Source organism: Psittacula echo (assembly GCF_963264785.1).
Source record: "Psittacula echo genome assembly, chromosome: 4".
NCBI classification, from domain to species: Eukaryota; Metazoa; Chordata; class Aves; order Psittaciformes; family Psittacidae; genus Psittacula; species Psittacula echo.
In genome coordinates this window covers 46,524,640-46,546,425 of record NC_137738.1, presented here as the reverse complement: position 1 = coordinate 46,546,425, position 21,786 = coordinate 46,524,640, and the positions used below count along the sequence as shown (strand labels likewise).

General features: G+C 41.4%; 1 protein-coding gene across 1 annotated transcript in view; it reads left to right on the top strand.

Annotated features, from left to right (window-relative positions):
• Window positions 1–1,024: 1,024 nt before the first annotated feature.
• The window catches only part of ARFGEF3 (ARFGEF family member 3), a gene marked incomplete at both ends in the record, with an annotated part of 84,393 nt that continues 63,631 nt past the window's right edge, over window positions 1,025–21,786 (top strand). The window contains 4 exons of the mRNA XM_080615986.1: window positions 1,025–1,109; window positions 2,261–2,312; window positions 17,546–17,627; window positions 19,240–19,371. Of these exons, the coding sequence (XP_080472112.1) occupies window positions 1,025–1,109; window positions 2,261–2,312; window positions 17,546–17,627; window positions 19,240–19,371 (351 nt within the window). The remainder of the gene's footprint in view (window positions 1,110–2,260; window positions 2,313–17,545; window positions 17,628–19,239; window positions 19,372–21,786) is intronic.

The window sequence follows — 21,786 nt, the reverse complement described above, 5'->3', positions numbered from 1 at the left end:
TTTCTCTCCTGGGGGCTGGCTTGCTGTGGGAACACAGGGGTGTGCGTTTTTTTCAAGGCACAGGCAAGCAGCTTGAGTCATGACCCTCTGCACCTGCCATCTGTGGAAAAAGGCATAGGTCCTGCAGGGCTCACAGCCATATATTTGATCCACTGATTTCAAGGGATGACGAGCGCCTGCACACATGCGGGGGTGCAAGCCTGCCTCCCAGTGTGGGACGTTGCGGAAGAGAGGGGCTGCCCTGCGGCGGGGCTGCCCTGAGGGCAGCGCATGCTGGTGGGGCTGGGAAACGAGACCTTAGCCCTACCGGGCCCGGCCGCGCTCAGCAGCTGGGCGGTGGGGAGGCCGGACAGGCCCAGGGGCCGGTCCCCGCCTCAGTCCTGCAAAGCGCACAAGGCGTCTCCCGGCCCCGCGACTGCAGCCGCAGAGCATACACGCCAGGCAGACATCGAGCCCACCCCTCCCGCCTTCTGCGGGCAGGCAGGCAGGGGCTGCCATGGCAACCGGCCAGGCCGCATCCCTCCCGACCGCGCCGTGCTCCTCCCGTGGGGCGGCTGCTGCCGCCGGGTCCGGGTCAGGCGGCGCAGTCCCCCGATCCTCTCCCCGGGCCCTTCACGGTCAGCGGCAACCTCCGCCGCCTCTCCTCCTGGCTCTGAAAAGGGACTCCCCGCGCTCCAGGGGGAGGGGGAAGCCGCAGCTGCTGGGTTGTGTCCGTGCCGGGCAGGACCAGGCGCGGCCCCAGCCCGGCTGCGCCACCGGGGCCTGCCCGGGGTGGGAGAGAAGGAGGAGGTGGAGGAGGAGGGACTCCGCAGCGGCAACAACTGACGTGTCCCCGCCATGGAGCTCGGCGTGATTCATCAGCGGCTGCGGGGGGGCAGCGGAGTGCTTCACACCGTCCGCGTGTAGGCACGGCCGCGGCGGGGACAGCCCCGGCTTTGCTCTGCTGGCCGCACCGCCCTCCTCCTCCTCCTCGCCGCCTGCTCCTCTGCCCGTGCGGCGACGCGAGAATCCCGGGGGAGGCAAGATGGAAGAAATCCTGCGAAAGCTGCAGAAGGAAGCGTCAGGCAGCAAGCACAGGGCCATCAAGGAGAGCTGCACCTGGGCTATCGGTAAGGGCCGGGCTGAGCCTGCCGCAGCCGGGCTGCCGGCGAGAGAGTGGAGCGGGTCACGGCATGGCCCTGCCCGCAGCGGTGCGGAGCAGGAGCCTCCCACAGAGCGGTTTTGTAACGGCGGAGGCAGGGAGACCTGAACAAACTTGTTCCGCGCTGGCCGCCGAGCCTCCAACGGGAGGCAGGGGACCGGAGCGCCTCAAAACGTCCGGGGGCTCCGCGCTGTTGGCAGGGGATGTGGCACCTGCTGGCAGTCCCGGGGAGCGTCTGCGTCCCTCGCCACCTCACCTCTTGGGGCTGCTCCGTGGGTCTTGCGGGGCTGATACGGGTGTGAATAGCTAATCAGTTTCTGTCTGTTGGGGAGGGGAGTGTCAGTTTTCCGAAAGCCCCCTCTCTCCGGTTCCTCAGTCATCGTAAAAACCCATCCGGTACAGTTTTCTTACTGCTGGTTTGCATTCTGGCATCTATTTCAAAAGCTGTATATATTTTTATTTACTGGATTCCATGAGCTGTTTTATCCTTGTTGTATAATGGAAATGATGATCAATAAAATGAGTTCTTTTAAGGGTATATGAGCTTAGGTACATTTCAGCATCCACCCATTTCCAGAGATTGGCTGTGACTTGAAGTGCTTTCAATGCTAACTACCTGAAGCACAAATCAGCAAGACCCTTAGCTTACATCAGCATAACTATAACACTTAAAATTGCTTTGATTTTTTAATTTTACATACACACCTAGTGACTGCAACCTATGGTAGTTCATACCTGTTGCTGTCTTATTGCTGGCCTTTCAGTTTGATGTGCCATGTATTGCTTCATTAACTCTGTGTTACCCTTGCACAGCAGCCACACTAATATCCTCTATAGTGTTCCAGTACTGTGCTGCCAAAATGCTGATATTCTTACTAATTTCCTCAGTCCTTTCACTAAGGAAAAGATGGTACTCGATGACCTTCTCACTGGGCACCCAGTGCCCTGGCAGATTCATGAAAAGCTTTGTCAACTTGGGGTAGCAATGGCTGTTGTTCAGTAAGCTGGAGTAGGTATAAACTTTAGGATCATTGGTTCAGAGATTGTGGTCAGATGTATTACTGTGGCTGAACTCAGAAGTTTCTTTTAAAAGCCCTATTGTTTCCTTTGGTTATACAGAAACCTTGGATTCTCCTGATGCTGCTATCAAGATACCTCCATATCAGCTAAGGTAAGGATGTTTAATATTGAATCCCGTGGAGCTGTTGAGTGTTTGTAAAACTGAAGTAAAAACTGGCATTAAAAGTGAGGTAGACAGAGGAAGGGTCTGAATCTATGTGATTTCTTTAGTTTTTAGATCCAGGCTGGTAGTAGTATATAATTTGCTGATGAGCCCTTGGCCTCTAGCCATGAATGAAATATAAGGAACCATATCAAAATGGGTGCGAGTATGTATAATGGTGACATTTAGAAAGGAGGGCTGTCTTATGGTCTAAAGAGTATTCCTTCTAAATTACAGGCTTCAGCATAAGTGATAATGCTTCTAAGTCTTCTCAATGTGTTTGTTTTCTTTTAAATCTAGGTAAGTTTTTGTTTACTGAAAATAAATATTCTAGAAACTGAAAGGTTATATCACCACATGAGTAGGACACTGAGGAGGAACTAAATTCATACACTTTCTATGCCTACCGCTTGCTTTAGCCTGCTAGGTTATCTTGAGTAAGCCTTCTTCCTTCTTCCTGTCTCCATTTGTACCCCTATAAAATGGGGGAGGTGGTACTGCACTCATTTATGGAGCTATTTAAGATTTCCTTTTGGAAATTCTGATTGCTATGGAGAAAGCAAATAGGCAAAATTATTCGCTATCCCTTCTGACAGAACCATTAAGAAGCATGAAAAGAAACTAGCATGAACACTGCTCAAAACAGGAGGACACTGTTTCACACAGCTTATTGTTAAGATGTGAAATGCTTAGGCTTGCTTTATTAGATAATGTAAGAGATGCTAAAAGGTTTGCATGGGTTAAAAAACGACCTGAACAAATCCATGGAAGAAATTCACTGAAGTCTATTGGATGCAAAGGTACCCCTTCTTAATCAGAAGTACTTTAGTCAGATGATTGAGTTTATGGGAGTAGGAGTGTTGCTATAAATTTGGCACGTCCTGAGATCCTCCTAGATATCTGCTATTAGCTGCTGACGGAGGTGATGCTTTTTTACTATGATATTACTCCTGTGAGTATTTTTATCACCTCATTACTCCACTCTTCTCCTTTCAGCTGTGCTTGGTACAGCTTTGTGCAAGGAAGGTTAGGGATTGAAGAGCTAGTTATCCCAAAGCAGTCACCACACAGGAAAGGAGTAAGAGCAGTTCTGCTGCTGCTCTGAAGGCCTGTCAGCTGCAGTCCACAAGGGGCCTCAAGTCAATGCAGAATGGATGCAGCACAGGTCTGACATGACCAGTGCCAGACACAGACATTTCCAACACAGGCTGGGCAGCTGAAAACAGCTGGATGAGTAGCTCCATTAGAATTAGATTATGTTTACTTGGCACTTCATCTTCCCATTTATCACCCTTCATCTCTAATACAGTGTATGATCTCTGTTTTTAAGTGCTGTTACCACATTTCTTCCGTTTTCAGTTGCCTAATGCTTCTTTGCAGATATGCTACCTTTTTTTCTTCTTCCTCCAATATTCTTAATGTCGTCTTTGCTTAGTTGCTTTGTTGTTTGTGTCCATGTCCATCCAGTCTGGTGTCCCGTGTCGTGTCGTCCTTCCCCCCCCCCCCCAGTTCCTGATCTTTTTAAATAAAGCTAATACCTTCACAGGTGTAGCTACAATGAAGTAAGCTCTTAACGTTAGACTTGTCAGTAACAATTCACTCTGTTACTGGATGTTTTGCAAAATGAAGGGTGCGCTACAGAATTTGAATAAAAAAGCTTTGGTTGTGGAGTCCTTGATAAGGTTCTGTCACACAACCTCACACAGCGTGAGAGATGTTCCAGTACTCTGAGCTCAGTCTTCATTCTCTGCCAACAAGCTACTGCACACTGAGCCATATCTTTGGCCTGGATTTAACCTGCATTATGTGCAAATTAGGTAAAAGTTCATCTTTGCATGGTATTTGTTAAAGAACAGTGCTGTGCTGGCTTGGTTCCTAACACTGTAAAATAATAGCCTTGAAAATAGAGCAATGGCCAGAAATACAGCCAGGTACAGATACTGTGTAGGATGGAGACAATCTGACCATGCTTCTTTCCTGTTTTCATCTTTATTAGATGCAGATTGGATCATCTGCTGTAATACAAATCAGCCCTTTGCTGCTCATCTGCTTTGAATCTGCCATTCACCCTTTCTGCTTCAATATTTCTGAGTGTAGTAGTGGAGCCTGGGGATATGTTCTGGAATATTTCATGATACTAGAATTAGAGTGAAGACACATACAATCTTTCCACCAGGTAACCCTAGTCCACAGCTCAGATCTGAGATCCATAGCCACAACATACTGATAGTGTTAAAGGCAATATGGCAAACAGTTCAAGACAGAAATATATATCTCTGAGGTCTCTTCCAAGAGCAGCAGCTGAATGAGTTTTTTGAGTACTGTATGTGCAGGGAGGATGTCCCAGCTTGTCTAGTAAGAAAGTTTGGTGTGTTCTTAGAATATACTGGTTACAAGAGAAGGACATCAACACTTCTTTACAGTACATTTGGGAAAGTTCATGATGTAGGGCACATCTATACTGCATAAGAGTGGGGGACAGAGGTTCATGAGCCAGTTGAGATAGACACTGGCTCAGTTTCAGACATAGTGAATCTGGTGAGTACCCCAATCAGTATTGTTTCTGTTCTCCACAGAGCAGCATCTGGCTTCCAGTAGCAAGTTGTGCTGGTGTTATTGACATTTAACAGATTTGCCATGCACTTACTTAAGTTCTTTTCCTTCTGTAACTGAAGAATGAAGTCTGCTCATGAGAATAAGATGTCCAGAGGTTTTTCATACTATTTTCTTTTAAGACCATGATCCTAGGGTAAGAATGGGGAAGACAAGTAGCTCTTTGCATTTCCTCAGACTATGACTAGCTGAGTCCAGAGTCTTTTTATGTGAGTTGTATCAGCTACATACTTATCTCCATGATAGATTGGGGTAGATTACTTCTGTGTTCTGGCTTGCTTGCAACGTGTCTGTAGCTTCCTCTCTTGTGTTGGGCCTCTGTAATGAACACTGGACAGGCTGCATTGCAGTTCCCTAAAGCCTGTGTAGTTAGTCTGGGGGTTCAGCTGTAGTGTCTGTAAGGAAGCTGTTTCCAGCACTTCTCCGGTAGCTGTTTAGATAGCACATGCCTGCTGTGCTTGGAAGCACCTGGAGTACTTTCACCCAAGGAAGTGCAGTAACTGGACATTCAGTCTGGAATGTCATTCTTTAATTAGTTTGATAGAGATCTGTTAGGCATATTATCAGGGAGCTAAATGAGACTATTTTGCTGTTCTGCTTTCTTTGATGTTAATTGGATTTACAAATTCAAATCCCAATTAATGACCTTGCATATTAATTCTAGTGAGGGGAGTTACTTAAATATCTCACTTTCTAAAGGAACACCAATCTCCAGTAAATGTGGAGTTTCCCACAGAGTCCTGTCAGCTCTGCCTTGAGAGAGGAATGTGTATGGGTTTTCTCAGTACTTTAACTTGTGATCAGAGTATTGAGCAAGGGTATGAAATATTAAAGAAAATTAAAGTGGACCAGGATGGAAATTACCTTAAGTCAGTTCAAGGCTTTGCCATAGATGTCCTGTGAATTCCTGAGAAGGTAGGGTCACATAACCTATTGCTAACAGATCTGTTGTTGCCTGCCTAGTCGGGTGGTGGTTGTCTTTGATGAACAGGCCTTGTGAAGACTAGATACATACTAAGTGCTTAAGAAGGCTGAATGGATGACTTATAAATAATGAATTAGACAAAAGGAATTGATCTGCTGGTGCCTTAATTTGTGAAATGATCACATGGAAAATAGCTAAAGAGACCTTAATGTTGTCTGCGGGCACACAGTTATTGGCTACTTTGGGCTGCATTACTTCAGTATTTTCAAGATGACAAATTCTGCTCTAAGGCTAGCTCCTCTTGGCTAATTCCTGACCAGTTTCTCCACTGTTATTTTAGAGGCTGAAGTATGATCCATAAAAGGTAACTGAACAAACACAAGAAAATGAGCCTTGAAAAAGAATGTTTGATCAGCACAGTTTAATACTTGTGAAGATTATCTACATGCCAGAGAATAAAATAAAAGGCTAGACAGTTCTTGTCTGTCACATACTGCTTCGAAAAAACTTGGATTTACTAGAGTTTCTTGGAATGCTTTATGTAATGAAGTCAGGCCTTATCGGCTTTGTAAAACTCAGTGGCTTTTTATCAGCATGGACTTGGTACTGTGAAGAAGAGGTTGGTTGGGATTCTGAAGGAGGCTCAGTTTAGTTGTTCTGTTTTGGTGTTGATGTCCTCACTGTAACCTGGAGTCTTATGTACAGAATTTCTTTCCACATCCTTGCCATTCTTCACTAGGAATTTAGGAATTTTTTTTTTAACTATCCTAAAGAGATTTTTCTCATAGTTCCAAGACATTTTATATAATTTTCAGGTCTTGCTACTGTCCTGTCATTACTTTTCTTCTGAACAGAACAATGGCAAAATAGATACTTTTTTTTTTTTTTTTTTTTAATCCATTCATCAGTGTAGCAAAAGCATCACTGCAGACTTGAGTTTGAGCTATTCTGTGGAGCTTGTGTGGCTGTTGTCTCTTTACTCCTAGAGAAATGTGTCTGAGTGCAGAAGATGATGCTTAGGCAAGACTCTCAGTAGTATAAATAAATTGCTGTTCATGGTAGTTTAAAGTTTCCCCTGTGGACTTTAAAGTAATGGTCATGAGACATGTTGATGAGTGAGGCATTCTGGTGTAGTAACTGATGTTCTGAAAAAGAACCAGAAAGGCTTTCAAAATGCTTATTTATCTCTCCAGCATATCTGTATACTGTATGTCTCTGTACCTAAAAGCTGGAGGAGGTAATTGATATTGAATGGAGGTACAGGCCTAAGGCTTCAGGACACCAATTCTGGGTACCTAGTCAGAGAAATACAGGTCCTGGCTCTCAAAGGTGCTGAGCATTCCCAAGTACTGTTTGTGTTGGTAGCAGTTCCTATGTTCATTACTGGAAAAGCTTGTATCCCTCTGGTATTTCACATAGGCCTTGCAAAAATAGGCAGTATTTCTGAAGTTGTAGCTGGGAAGTCAGAAGTCGGTGGTGAGCAGGGTCCTCTGTAATAACCAGTTTATGTCCTGTTTGGATCCCAGTCCTGTTCATCTTGATGCTAGCTTTTGAGGGTAATTTGTGAACTTTGGAAAGCTGGTGCAATGAAGAGAAGTCAGGAACAGAACTGAGCTTTAAACTGAGCTGAACTCTGAAATAGCTGTCCTCCTTGCTTCCCCCACCCCCACAGTCATGGGTGTGTGGGGGTGAAATTGGTAGTGCTACTCTGCCATTTAATTTTTGCATCTCTAGCTTTGCATCTGGCATACTTCTTCAGAAGTAGCTGCAACTTACAAACTCTGAAATAAAACATAATTTTAGCTTACATGTGCTCCACAAATAATAAAAGCAGTAAGTGCGGTGTGATCATCGCGAAACATCTAATGCCATAGAGACTTTGCAGCTAATTCATCCACTTAAAGAATCTTAAGGCTGGGGATGCATTTTGGCTTCTCCATTGTGAAGAAATATTTGTGATTTCATAATTTCATGCTTCTTCCATCTACTTTATTTTGTTCATAATTTCTGTTATTTTTTTTCTGCTGGGAGAGAGTGGACAGGGAAACTGATGTATATAGCAGATCCTCTGACCAGAAGTAAGAAGCAGAAATGGAAGAATGTTGGGGGTTTTTTGGAGGGTGTTTTTAGCATACCTCTCTCTCTTTCTTTCTTTTGCTTTTTTTGAGCACTTTCTTCCTGCTCTTGCTGCCACAACCACCTGGCATTAAGTGCTCCTGTGCTTTCCTCCTGAACATGACTGCTGGATATGTGACTCATGCTGTTCCACCATTACGCAGTCGCTATCTGACATTCAGCAAGTAGATGATGAGTTCCACACCAGGCATCAGGCCAAGAAGAGATTCTAGTGATAGTATGGATTGCTGAGCTGCATCTCCTGTGATAGCAGTTTACACGTTGCATCCAGACTTTTGGGGGCATTTATGTAGCCGATTTGGTGTTTGAATGGTAATATGGTGTGTGTATATATATATAAATGTGCTCTGGTCTTGATTTTAAATATTACACTTCTAGTTCTAATGTTAGGGAGTGGGTGAGGGGAGGAGATTAATGTTTAGAAAGGCAGAGTGGCACTATCTAGTACAGTATTTGGATCATTCTGCATGTTTAATATGGGATATGTAACTGGCCCTATTTCATGTCTGATAGGCAGGTATTTTTATCTTGGCAGAGCTTTGAACGTGTTCTGGGACCCCAAAAGACAATGTTGGAGAAGAAAGGGGTGTATAGGTCAGTTTCCATCATGCATGTGTTTTGTGGTTTGGTTGTTTGGTAAAAAAAAAAAAAAAAAAAGGGCCATGCTTGCTCTTTTCTGAACCTAACTTTCTGCCTTTCTTCACACTCTTTGTAGTAGTGAACATTAATACTCACTAGTTCTTTAGGTCTTTGTTCCTTTTATGGATTCTTCTGAAACTTCATTCTAGATTTGTGACAAAAGCCCGTAGTGTACGGGATTGATTCTCTTCATAGAAGCCAGTAGGGTGGGAGTGTGGAGCATCTGCTGAGTTGCCTATTGGGGTTAACCCCCAACATTCAGTTACTGTTGGATATACATGATTCATTCAGTACAGGAACAAAAGATGAAACCAGACATAGTTTTGAATGTTTGTCTAACTTCTGTTAACAAATGTAACTGAAATATCGCCCTGAGGGTCTAAGGATGATAATGGGATAGCAGTGTCTGTGTTTGTTTTAAACATCTGATCACTTGTAGTGCTTGCAGGGAAGAAGAAAATGAGAACTTTGAGAGGCTGTTGATAATTGCCTTAGGGAATGAAATGGGGTGGGAAGCACTGAGAAGTGGCACTGAAACCTAGAGGACTGTTTTTGTACTAAGTAAGGCTTGACTCTGCTGTGGTCTTTGTGTGATGTGCAAGTCATGACTTTGAAAATGGAGGGGTGACTTGGAATAATAAAAGTCTTTTCTTACAGTTCTTTTAATTACATTCCATGAAAAGTAACAAAGCTGCAGGAAATGCAGGAAACCTTTGGTTTCCTTGAATGTTTGTTTGCTTAAGAAATTGAATATGCTAAGGTTTAGTGAGTATAAAATTACATAATGCATTGCAAATCTGGGGATATTTTTAACAGTCATCCCTTAGGTCTGTTAAGATCTAGCATTGCACTGCTGTGCAAGTGGAATTGCAGATTGCAAAATTAGCCTTCAAAGTGTAACTAGTAATGACCAGGTGTAAATATTATCCTCCCATTTCCCTATCAAACTTCTGTGACTAACTCTAGGCCATTCAGCTGTAATGGAGAAAATAAGGTCATCTGCAAGATACCTGCCCTATAGTACCTCTGCATCTCATTTCTGTCCCTTCAGTCCTACCCAATCCCAGCACTGTAAAACTTCTGGTGGAAGTGTGTAATTCTCATAAGATTTGTTTCAGTGTACTGAAATTTTGAAGCAAAAATGTTTTCACTGGAAAGATCCTTAGCGTCCCCTCCAGGCTTATCAAATACAGGGAAGAGAGGTTTCATGGAATAGCTTGATAAGCTTTCAAAATGATTGCCTTAGCAAATCCAGTGTATGCAATACATGCTTGACAAGGAGGTGTACACTAAGGATGGATACACTGCTTCTCATCTCAACTTCATGCTGTACTTCAAATGATAATCAATACTAGAGAATACAGATAGCTTTATAATGAAAGACCTTTGGGGTTTCTGTGAGTCATCAAATTACTTAAGAGCAGAGTTAGTAAACAACTGACATATCTTTTGTACAAAGGGTGAAAACCTACTGGGGTGGATGTCCTAGAGAGAGTGATTATAATGTATCATGGAGAGATTATGCTACAGCTTTAGAGACTGGAAGTATCCTGATTATTGTTTTGGTCTTGTCCACTTTAATACTGTGTAGAATCTTTTGTTGTGTCTTCTCCTTTCCTCTCAAGAAAAGGTACATCATGTGCATATGTTTTTGGGTTTGTTCTGTTTCATCTTGACAATAGCATCAGGCTCCTATCTAGGAACTTTGTGTTTGTGTTGAAATCAAGATGTTATTAGTGAGTATAGCAAGGAAGCAAATGACCTAAGAAATGCTCTCCAGCTGAGCTATTTAATTAGGATTGTATGAATTCTCTGCTCTCGGCTGCATTAGGCTGGATGGAAGACTAAACTGTCCACATTTGCCTTTCCCATGAGTAGAGCTATACTTCTGCTGTTATGGCAAATCCATTTCTTTTGGAAAGTATGTAAATAACAAAGATTAGAAATGCCACTGTCTCACTACTTTAATACCAACTAGTATTAAATTACAATCTCATTTGACATTCTAGGTTGAAAAATTATTGAAGTTCTAGCTAACAAAATGTATGAAGTTACATTATTGCTCACTTCCTTTTTCCTGTGTCATTAAGGGTCCTTTGATAAGCAGTTTTTATGCCTACTTGCAGAGGCACGTTCATTTAAATGTTGGGTGAAGTGATTAGTTTGTCTTGGTTTGAAAAGCAAAAAGATTGAAGGGAAGACGGAATACATGAAGCGGAGAGGAAGGAAAAATTAAATACTGAGCTTGAGGAGATACCCAGAGGGAACTCCAAGAGAGAGCTGATGTCAGCAGCTGTGGTGAAAGAGAATCTGATGTGGAAAGAAGAGTTAAACCTCAAGTCAGGTGAAAAAAAAAAGCCTTTCCATTTTAACTGGATAGAAGTGAAGAATTTTGTACTGTGTGCAGAAGAAGAATGAGTTTGTTTTTTGTTTGGTTTTGGTTTTTTTTTAAAAACTGCAAGTGGTGAAGAAGATGAAAATCCTTTCAGCAAGAAATTATAAAGTTATTAGTAAAGGTGGAATTTCACCTGGTTATGTGAGAGGCAAATCTCTTGACATGGGAAACATGCACACAAGTTTCTCTATGCTTTTGAGTAACTGGAGTAAAATCCTAATCCTGCTGAAGCAAATCAGAATTTATATCAACACAGTATGACACCAGTCTCTCAACAGGGGTTTTTTTTCAGGACCTGTAAACTGCAACTTTACTTGTTTGTTCTTTTGTAGCACTTTAACAGCAAGGTTGTCCAACACTGCACGATCATCTTATAGAGGTGACAACATCATAAAGATAATTTGTTGTTGGTTTGTTTTGGTTTTTTTTTTTTTTTTTTTTTTTTTTTGGAAAGGAGGATTCTTACTGGAAGGCTTCAAATTTTGTCTTTTATCCTGTTGCTCATAAGAGGTCTGTAAGTGCTATCGACAAACTTATGTTTCCACAGAGATACAAATTTTAGTGCTGGAAGGGTTGTTGTAGTAATCTGGTCTGACTTCCACATTGTGGAGGCATGAGAACTTGCCCTATATTTATACACTGTGAATTTGAAACTTCTGTCTGAGCTCAACTGTAATATTCTTTGTAAGTGGGACAGTCACATTTCTGCTGTAGATAAAATTAATCATTCCTTTAGGATGTGAGCAAGGACTTTAAATCTGCTTTCTTTTTGAAGAGCTGTTTCTTGAAAAATTATGTGTTTATTTCCTGTTCCTCCTCCAGGTTTTAAGTGCTTTCATTATGAACCATGAAGTTGGTGGAGTCTTTTATCAACATTCTCTAAGCTAGCACAGGAAAAGAAGAGTTACGGATATTTCTACTTTTATACGTACACGTGTTCATATGCACACCACTGGAATTTGCTTTACACTAAATAAATCATCCCTTTTTGTGTAGGGACAGTATTTGCTTCTGTTTGGTTTATTTAAGGGTAACAGCTGGGAGTACCTCCAGAATTTTGAGAATTCATCTTTACCATTTATTTTCTCACGGTGGGACAAATTTTCTGCTGGAGTAAGTCAGGCTAATGGAATTGCACGCTGGGATACTTTGTTCATTTTAAGCAGCCAAAACTGAGAAGATCTCAGCTGTCAGTGTTCCTTTGACTGAAAAATATCAGACTCTGGCTGTGACTGTTATTCTGCCTGACAAACAGCATATCAGAAGATGACAACAGCCATGAACTGAATCCTTATCTGTTCTTTGACTGGGCTGTGAATTATGCTATGAAATGCAAAGTACATGCTGATAAGGTCCTGAGATTCTGGATTTTATATCTCCTATATAATTTTCAGGGGGACAACAATGCAGAGAGATGTCTTATTTTTAATCTTTATTTTTAATTCTGTTTTTGAAAATTAATGTGGTTATCACCATTTGCATAAAGAGAAATAACTCTTATGGTGGTGACAAATATTTCATTTATAGTGCCCCCTTCCCTAAGTGGAAGGTGAATGTAGGCCATGAGACTGTGTTCCAGATACTAACAAGGAGTTAAGATTGGGCTATTTCCTATCTTCATTACAATTTTCATCATGAGAGTGAATTAATGAACCATTATTCTTTTCTCACTAAAGGTTTTTTTTCCACTACAGTGAGGATAAAAAGATTTTTATGATCTCTCTACTTGCAATAGTAATCTGTCTTGCTCCGACCGTTTTGGCAGTCTGTTTTGACTGGCATGTCATAGCATCTTTTGTGATAGACCTTCAGGGAAAGAGGTCGGTTGTTGAGCCATGGCAAACTCAGACAACTAGAAAGGTCATTGTAACCCAGCGTGCTTAATATAAAGGCTATTTATATTCTTATGACGTGTTCTGCAGTTTACAAAGCCAACAGCCATGGAATAGGGTAGCTTAGGAAGGACAACCTGTGCTCCTGGAGATACTGGTCATGGATTACACATGTGGTTCTGTCTCTGATCTTTCTGCTTGAGCCTGGGCTCAAGTGATCTCACTTGGGGTACCATGGAGGTCTAGTGACAGAACTTCAGGTAGCCTCAGTAGGAAGAGGTCTGAGTCTTTGTCCTTGGTGCTCTCAGATTACTCAGCTTTGCATGTAACAAGGCTCAAGCTTACCAAATGCTGCTTTCTCTAATGGAGTTCCTATTAGTGCAGATGGCTACTGATTTTTAGTGACCTTAGTATATATATAGATTTTTTTATTTTATTTTTTTTTTATATTAATTGGTCTTTTAGGTCAGGACAGGGGTGGCTTGTCATTTTTTGCTTTGAATGGAGGGAGCTGCCATCATGTTATACTCATTTGTTCAGTATTTATGTGTTAAACCAGATTTGAATAGAAACACCATGATTTGGAAAGCTGTTTCCTGTCTCTGCAGTTACTTTTTGTGCTGAAAAATCATTCTCCCAGACTCTTTTTTACAGCCAGGGTCTGTTATTGCAGCCTGTGTTGTTTTTTGTTTTGTTTTGTTTTTTCCTTCCCCCCCCCGTTCCCCCCCTTTTGTGTATGTTTTGATCTGGTTTTTTAAACTGTCTTTCCAGAGCACTACAGTGTGGATATGTGCAAACAATGCATTTCATGTGGATTTCAGCATAATACACTGCTGATACCTGACCACATCCTTTTTATTTACTGTCATACTTTCTTCACACCATCTGAATTTCCTTCTTCCCTCTAGCTTCTGTTTTCATTGCTTTGTTTCATCTGTTAATGCCCAGGATACCTTATCCTGAAGTTTTTGGTAGCCTCCACTCCTCTAAGTCAAAGGTGCTCCCTTCCTTTCATGCCCTGGGTTGTACTTGACTGGTCTCATTCAGGATTATGTTGGTATTTGTGCATAAACTGTATATAGATGTCCACACCTGCATGCATCACTTAGGAGTTCCAGTGTGAAGCTAGTTTCTGTACAGTAACGTAAATGCAACATGTTCTTAAACATGATTTGAAATATATTGATGTGCACCAGCTTATTCTGAGAACTTCATGTATGTAAAATGCCTTACATATGTAGCAGTACAAAACATTAATGAATTGTCACTTGACATTATAGGCAGTGGAGCAATGAGATCCCATGGCATGGGGCCACTCTAAACAGGGTGGAATTATAAAAGGACTGTAAAGTATAAGAGGAATCCTCAATCCCTTTCTTGTTGTAAACTGAGACCAAATCCTGGTCTGCGTTATCTTTTTTGCAACCTTATTGAACCTGTTTTTTAAGTGGTAGACCTCAGTATGGATTGATTGTGTTAAGTTACATTATTCTCTCCCATTCTGCCTGAGGATTATCTGCCATGTCCTTCTGTGTTCTCATGCTAACAGATAATGCATTTAAATGGCAGGTTGAACTGAAGTGTGGAAGATGCTTAAGCTAATCAGACATTGTGAGGTATCTCTGCAGGTGTTTTATAGCTGTAGCATGAAAATGCTAAAGGTTTAATTGACTGAGTGTGTAACAAGAACAGGAAATGACACAATGGCAATTAATTTTCTCTGAGAATACAGTGGAACACAGGCTGCAGCAACCTTAATTAGATTTTCAGTTAAACATTTTTAGCAAGGATGGGAAGTTCAGCTAATTGAATCTGTTCTAATTTCCACTCTCCTGGTTGTCATTTTTGCTCTTCATTTTGGGAGATATCTCAAGAAACAACTCTCATTGTTCTCTGCTCATTGCAGTATCTAATGACAGATGGTAGGCAACATGCTCATGTGCAGGGTAGCTACACATAAGCCATAGGAGCTCCCACCTGTCTTCATTATAATGAAACTGGACTGGATGCACACCAGGGTTCCCTGTTTCTTTTCATCCCAATCTCCATCCACTTTAACATGAGAATAAGTTTGTTGTGTATTAATAATTCCCCAAATATTTATATACTGTTGCAGGGAATTGTAGAGAAGTCTAAAAGAAATGTGTTCTGTCCTGAATAGGTGCAGGTGTAAATAATCATCAGTTTTTAGAATACCCACAGTTAGTAGTGTACACTGTTGTGATTCTTTTTTCCCTTCTTTTTTCCCTGTGTGTTTCTGGCTAATGGAGTACCAGTTAATGAACAGGTACTTTGTTTTGACACCTGTTGATCTACAAATTTTAAATGTGATTTCTCCCCCAGAGGTCATAGTGACAACTTCTTTCAAAAGAGAGTATGTCAAAGTCACAATGTAAAAAATAACCCTTAAAGGTGGTTTGTGGGTTAGAGATGTATTGCTGTGACACCTCTTGAAACTAGAAAGTCCTATCACAAATGACCTGCATGCTACATATGTTCACAGATCTAGGCAAATCTGGCGGTAGATAGGTTTGTAGATAGGTACAGGCAGTAGCAGCCAGCTCTGTGTTATTTAGAAGATTACTGTCTGAACCCTGGAGTAGATGTTCTGGCAGTTTCTGTAGATCTGTATGATATGATGCTCCATGAGGAAGTGTTTCCTAGATGTTCTGTAGTTCAAGCTGTTTAGGATCTTAAACTTGCAGGTTGTAAGAGTCCTCCTAGTTCAGCTGATCCCAGAAACATTCAAGAAAGGAACTTCTGAGAAAACTGGGCTTTGTACCAGCCTGTTTCTCAGAATATCCTAAATTAAGCAAATGGTTAGCTTTCAGTTAGAAACCTATTATAAGATACATGTGTAGTTTGCTTAGTTCTTTAGAAATATCTGTAATTCATGTTTCTTTTTAAAAAGCTTCTTGTGGTTTTATGCCAAATAGCCTTTAACAAATTCCAATAACCTGGGAAGAAGGTACAAATACAAAGAGACCTGCAGATTCTCAAGAGGTCTTTGCCAAGTACAGAAGCTTGCTGGATTTCTTAACTGAGCCATGCTTGTGACTCTCAAGTCTTTAATGTATCATTAAAGGAAGGAGTTATATTTTGAAGAGCAAATAGCAGATCTGTGCTCCACAGCTTGTGATCTGTGCTCTTTGGGGAAAGGTGGAGAGAAAGGAATATCAATTGAACACATGCAAAACAGAGGACTTTTTAGTCCCCTCTGCAAACAGGATCCACTGAAGGAGTTACAAGTTAGGTTCCCCAAAGCTGTGACGGTCAGTGTTCGGTAATCTTGATTTAAGCTTTTTAAAAACCAGGTTCAGGTTGTAGACTGCCAGTTTTGGAGGGAGGTTAGTAGATTACAGGCAGATGGTGACAAAGAATGGCTTTAGGTTGCTTTGACAATATGTGTGAAACTCTGGTAATCACCGTTGCTCTAACTTAGGGCTTCTTAGGAAGGGAGATTTTGCAAGAGGAGCAGTTCAATGTTTGTTATTGGGTCAACTGAAACTGAGTGAATTCAGGACAAAGGCAGCTCACAGGAGCAAAAGAGGGAAAACTTCATTTTGAGATTTTTAGAAATTGAACATTTTTGATAGTGTAATTCCAAAAGGGCTTCTTGGGGTGCAGTGCAGAGAGTTGGAGAACTAGGACTCTTATGGGCTGGCACAAAATTGTCTGCCAAAAGCAAGTAAGTCTATACAAATGTAAAAATAGATTCTGTATTTACGGATAAATGCCTCTTATGTTATGTGACCTAATGAAGTGTTGCAACCCTTCAGGGAGCCTGCAGTTGGACATTGGCTGAGCATCTCTGATGAGGAATGGGTTTCCTGCCAACTAGCAGGATTTGGTTCAAAGGCTTGTGGTTACTAGGTGTCCATCAGACAGTGCAGCCCTTCTCTGATAAGGAGCAAGGAGAGAAGTCACAGACCCAGGCACTGTTTGGTTTGGTCACCAAATTAAAAAAAAAAAAAAAAGGAGAAATCAGTATCTGAGCACTGCATCTAAAATATTATCCTAAATAGTGATTTATTTTAATATTCAAAAAATGAATGTTAGTTATTCTGTAATCAAAGTACAGCTTAGTCATAGTTATAGCATGTGCTAATTCAGGTGTAAACTAAACTCATTAGTGTACGTTTGGTATTGTCAATATTATTTATAGTTGGAGGGAGCTAACATGACAGAAGTAGCTACACACTGTACCATAGAGGAGGGCATAGACCAAAACTTGACTAATTGAAAGTGGATTATAAAAACACTTTTCTGGCAACTGGAATATGAAACAGAAGGTAGGTGACTGAAGTGTAATGCTTAACATGCTGAGTTGAAGGACCACTAGTGAGCTGTGAATCCCTTCTTTATGCTTTGCACATTCATGTATGTACACAGAGGGCTAACAGTTTGGAAGTATTTTGTGAAATTTCAATTAAAAGGCCATTCTTAACAGTATGTGAAGAAATATGCCAGCTTTCTTGAGAGGGTAAAAGTGCTTCACAGAGCTGTGAAATTCTCCTTGATTACTGTACACAAGTCTCATCTTACTGAAAGTGATACAGCTCTTCTGGAGTGTTACTCCTTTGAATACCAATTGTAGTTCCATTGTTCCTTCTCACTTATAATTTTTTTTTATTTTCCTCAGGGAGAAGTGTCTCCTTCCTCTCCAACTAGCTCTGGAATCAAAGAGCATGAAGCTGGCCCAGCAGGCTCTAGCAGGGATGCAGGTATGGCTTTAGAGTGGGTGTGTGTTAGGGGCCAGTGAGTGTTAAGGAAATCTAGGCTTTTCTTTAGAAAAATACTACAGAAAAAACATCTGTCCTTGTGTGGAGCTAACAACAATAATGTTTATGTTTCTGTAAGAGTGTTCAGAAGTTAGGACGCAAGTAAAGGCTGGTGATTCTGTAGGAGCTAAGAATGTGCTGCAGATAGGTTGGGGTTCCTGGCTTTCAATGTTGAAATGTAGATGCACTTTTTCTTGTGTGGCCGTGTGCTAGTCTCAGTAAGCCTTGCCACTGCTAAACATCTTAGAAACTAAGCTGAGTCAAGTCTTGCTGTTTTCTTTGATTAGAAGAGAGAACAGCAGTGCTTGAAAGATGGAGAGGTGAATAAAGTATCTGGGAGCTGCGTTCTCTGTGTGGGCACTTTTCAGGATTTTTTGTACACTGAAAACAGTAGGAGTAGCGTCTGATTTGGAAGTTTATGAAATTGCAAAATGAAACAGCACTGCAGCACAAATAACAGAAAGACTCTCTTGGGTTTGACAGTATAAAAACTAAAGCGGTTTACCTTTCTTTTAATTGGACAAATCAGTATGTATCAGTAAATGCTTATCACTAGGGAGATACTAGTGGAAAAGGCTGCTACACTGCTGGGGCATGAAATGCATGCCACCATTTTCCGAAAAGCAATTTCTCCTTCAAAAGGCAAGCATGAAGTTGTTTTGGGAGTATAAGGATGTAAGGTTAAATCTCATTTAATTCAGCATATGAGATGTCAGGCATTTGGTTAGAGTGCCCCGTATTGGGACACAACATAGTTGTAGGAGGCTCTGGCTAGGGGAAAAAAATGCCCTTTCTGAAGGATTCCTGTAAGGGAATTGAAGGGTTCCTGTAAGGGAACTGAAGGATTCATGAAGGGTTTCTGGATCTGCCAGAAGACATATATCACCTTCTTGCAGCATAGACCAGCATTCTGGTCCCAGCCTGAGATCCTGTGCCCTGTATTTCAGATACATGGGAGGGTGCAGGGGTTGCTCTTAAAGTAAAAGCAACAGTATGTTAGTGGGGCTGGAACATGCGTCTGCTCTTGTATCAGCGCAAGTACACCAGTTAGAAGAACATTTTAGACTGATCATCAACCAAAAATAGTGGAGGAATTAGGGATGACCCACTCTCAACTGTAGTATAACTTCCTTGGGAGCACTCAGTGAAGATAAATTTTGTATTTTTACTCTTTTAACTTGCTGCACATACACTTTTGTTCTGTATGAACTGGAATTGCCAAGTTGCAGCTTTGCAGCATGGTACCTTAAGAGTGTTACCTCCTATCTATAAGCCTAAAAAGATAATCCATGCATCAATACAGTCCTCCATCTGCATTTATGATATGGAATGGCAGCTGATTTGAAAGATTTTAATGGTTCCCTCATTGTGGCACAGATCTCCCAGTTTTGCTGTACTTTTGTATTTTATATTGTTAGATCAATTTGAAATTTGTACTTAGAAAACCTAGCCATCATAGTACCAAACACTAATAGGTTTAGATGTAGTAGCTGACAGTAGAATTAGGCAGAGGCAGCTTTGTCTGAACCTGTACCTTGCCAATTTCTCTCTGCAGAAGCTGCTGTCTGATGAGAGGTTTGTATCCGTGGAAACAGACTCAGATGAGAAACAATTGCTTAATCAGATGCTGAATGCCGTCAAAGTGACTCCTTCACTCAATGAAGACCTGCAGGTTGAAGTGATGAAGGTTAGTGTTTCACACACGTCAGTGCTTGCAACAAAGGTTGCATGACTCTGTGCTGGGGTTAGCAAATAAATTAGCTGTTGCCTTGGAAATCTTCACTTTAGAACAGTATTTGATACCCACCTTCCTGCTGGCAGATGTCAGTTGTTTTCATTTCTACTTCGTTTGTGTTTCCCTGGGTTAAATAGGAGATCATTTATATTAAGTCAGTGCAATGGTGGTCCCAGTTTTAGCAAACTGAAATAGGGCAAGCAATTTAGTCCATGGGAGCTCACAGATCAATCACTTCGAGATTTGAACATCTGTGTTTGGTGTTGAGTGTTAGGGCTCATGAGGTGGGCTGTGCAGGTTTGTAGTTTTGAATTGTGTGTGTGTAGGTACTGTCTAGTTTGTTAGCTGTATGTTTTCTTTGTGAAATACTGATGATGGAGCCTGATTTCTTTTAGGCACCAAAGTGTCTCTGTACTAGTGCATAAGGGAAATTGATGTTTTGTATACTCAGGGAAAGCTTCTATTTCTAGAAATGCTTTAGTTTTCTTCTATGTGTGTTAGTAAGCTCAGCAGCCAGGGTGTGCTGTTTTAGAGGGGCGATGCTGTCAAAATTCCTTGCCCTGTCATTGGGTTGGTTGTATGACTTGCCAGGACTGCCATAAAAAAGGTGGTGCATAGTCCTCAAATGTCTGGGTGTAAACTTTATACTACAGGTCTTGTTGTGCTGTAGCTGATCAGTGATTGGTACAAACCTGTTGATCCTTCCTCTATGCTTACTATACCTAGTAGTGATTGCTATGTTTGGATCTACTGCTTGACTGTCCTTTACTTCTAAGTGCATAGATTAGGTATTTTATTTTTCTTACATGAGACATCCTTGTTCCAAGGAATATATGTTATCCACTCTGAAACCTCTCTGTACTAGCTGTACTCTTTGCTACTGAAGATGACTACTTGGGTGCAATATACACTCAGTGTCAGACCATACAGAAGAGTGAACCTAGCAGCAGAAAAAAGGAAGAAGAATTTGTGTAGACTGTTACCTGGTTTATGGGAGCAGGCTTCTGCCCACTTACAGGCTTAACTGGTGACACCCAGACCTGCATTCCTAACCCAGCATGCCTCTTTCCTTCCTCTTTTGTCCCTACTGTGGGAAAAGGTGAGAGTTATGTAGTACTACTGAACCAGCAGGTCTCTCTTGATATGCAGTAATTTTTCGTAAGTTGTTTTTTTTACCTTCTTGAGTGTTGCAGATTTGGAATCTGCATGCACACTGTTTCCCTGAAAGCCTTGACATGCATCTGTGACACATTGCCCCTACACTGAGAAGAATGTAAGCACTCTTATTTTACCACAGTTGTGAGTGAATATCTTCTATAGTTGGTCTCAATATGTGAAAAGAAGAAAAAAAAAAAAAAAAAAAATCCAAAACACCAGATCACATAAAATCCAAGCCAAACCCTAAGACGTGATTTATGTACACTTTTTTTTAAATCACGTTCCGTTCCAGTTTAAGCACTAAAGAGAGAGGGTAACATTGTCTTCATTCTACTGAGTGAAATTTTGATGTAGAAAGCCTTTTTTGGCTAAAAGCACAGTGAAATGCATGTATGGTAAAAATCAGGCTATATCTTCACATCCTGAGAACAAAGCAAAACTTCTATTTCAGTTTAATATTCCAAGAGACCAGAGGGTCAAAGCATTCTGTAATCAGGGCAGTTAAAACTCTGAGGCATTAAATCTGAACGTTGCTAAAAGTCAGATCAAGTAGCAGTCTTTTTACATTGTAACCTGAAGATGACAGATGCTATTGCAACGCTTGAATTGCTAAAGCCTGCAGGGTTTTTAAGCAGCTGGTCTCAGCAATGCATTTATATCCCTGGATCTGCTAAAATGTGTCCTCAAGGCAGCATCTGATTGTACATTTAGTCTGTATTATTCCATCTGGAGGAGATTAAATACACCTTTTTCCAGTGCAGATGCCTGACACTCATGAGTGTGAGCAGGTTTGCATGATGCTGGGTCAGCAGTGATACTGGCCTGGTTCTTTGTGACTTGCTGCACATTTGCACCAGCCTTGCAAATATTAAGAATATAACCATCAAAGATTAGACAAAAGTTTTTACTTATGCAGAATAGATGTGAAAATATCGGTGCGGGAGTACAGACCTCGCAGTAAGTTGCTGGCATGTAAGCTCCTGTATCACTTGCGTATGTTGTTTGGAAGAGATATATTGGTCACTAATCAAATTCAGTGTTTTATCACTGAGGCACCAAAATGACTCACTGCTTTATTTATGCAGTTGCAGATGTATAGAAAAAATGGGGGGGGAGTGGAGGTAATAGTTCAACACTTACCTTTAGATAAACACGGCCACACAATGTGTCTGGCCCAGAAGTAGGAAGAATTTTGTTGTGTGGCATGGG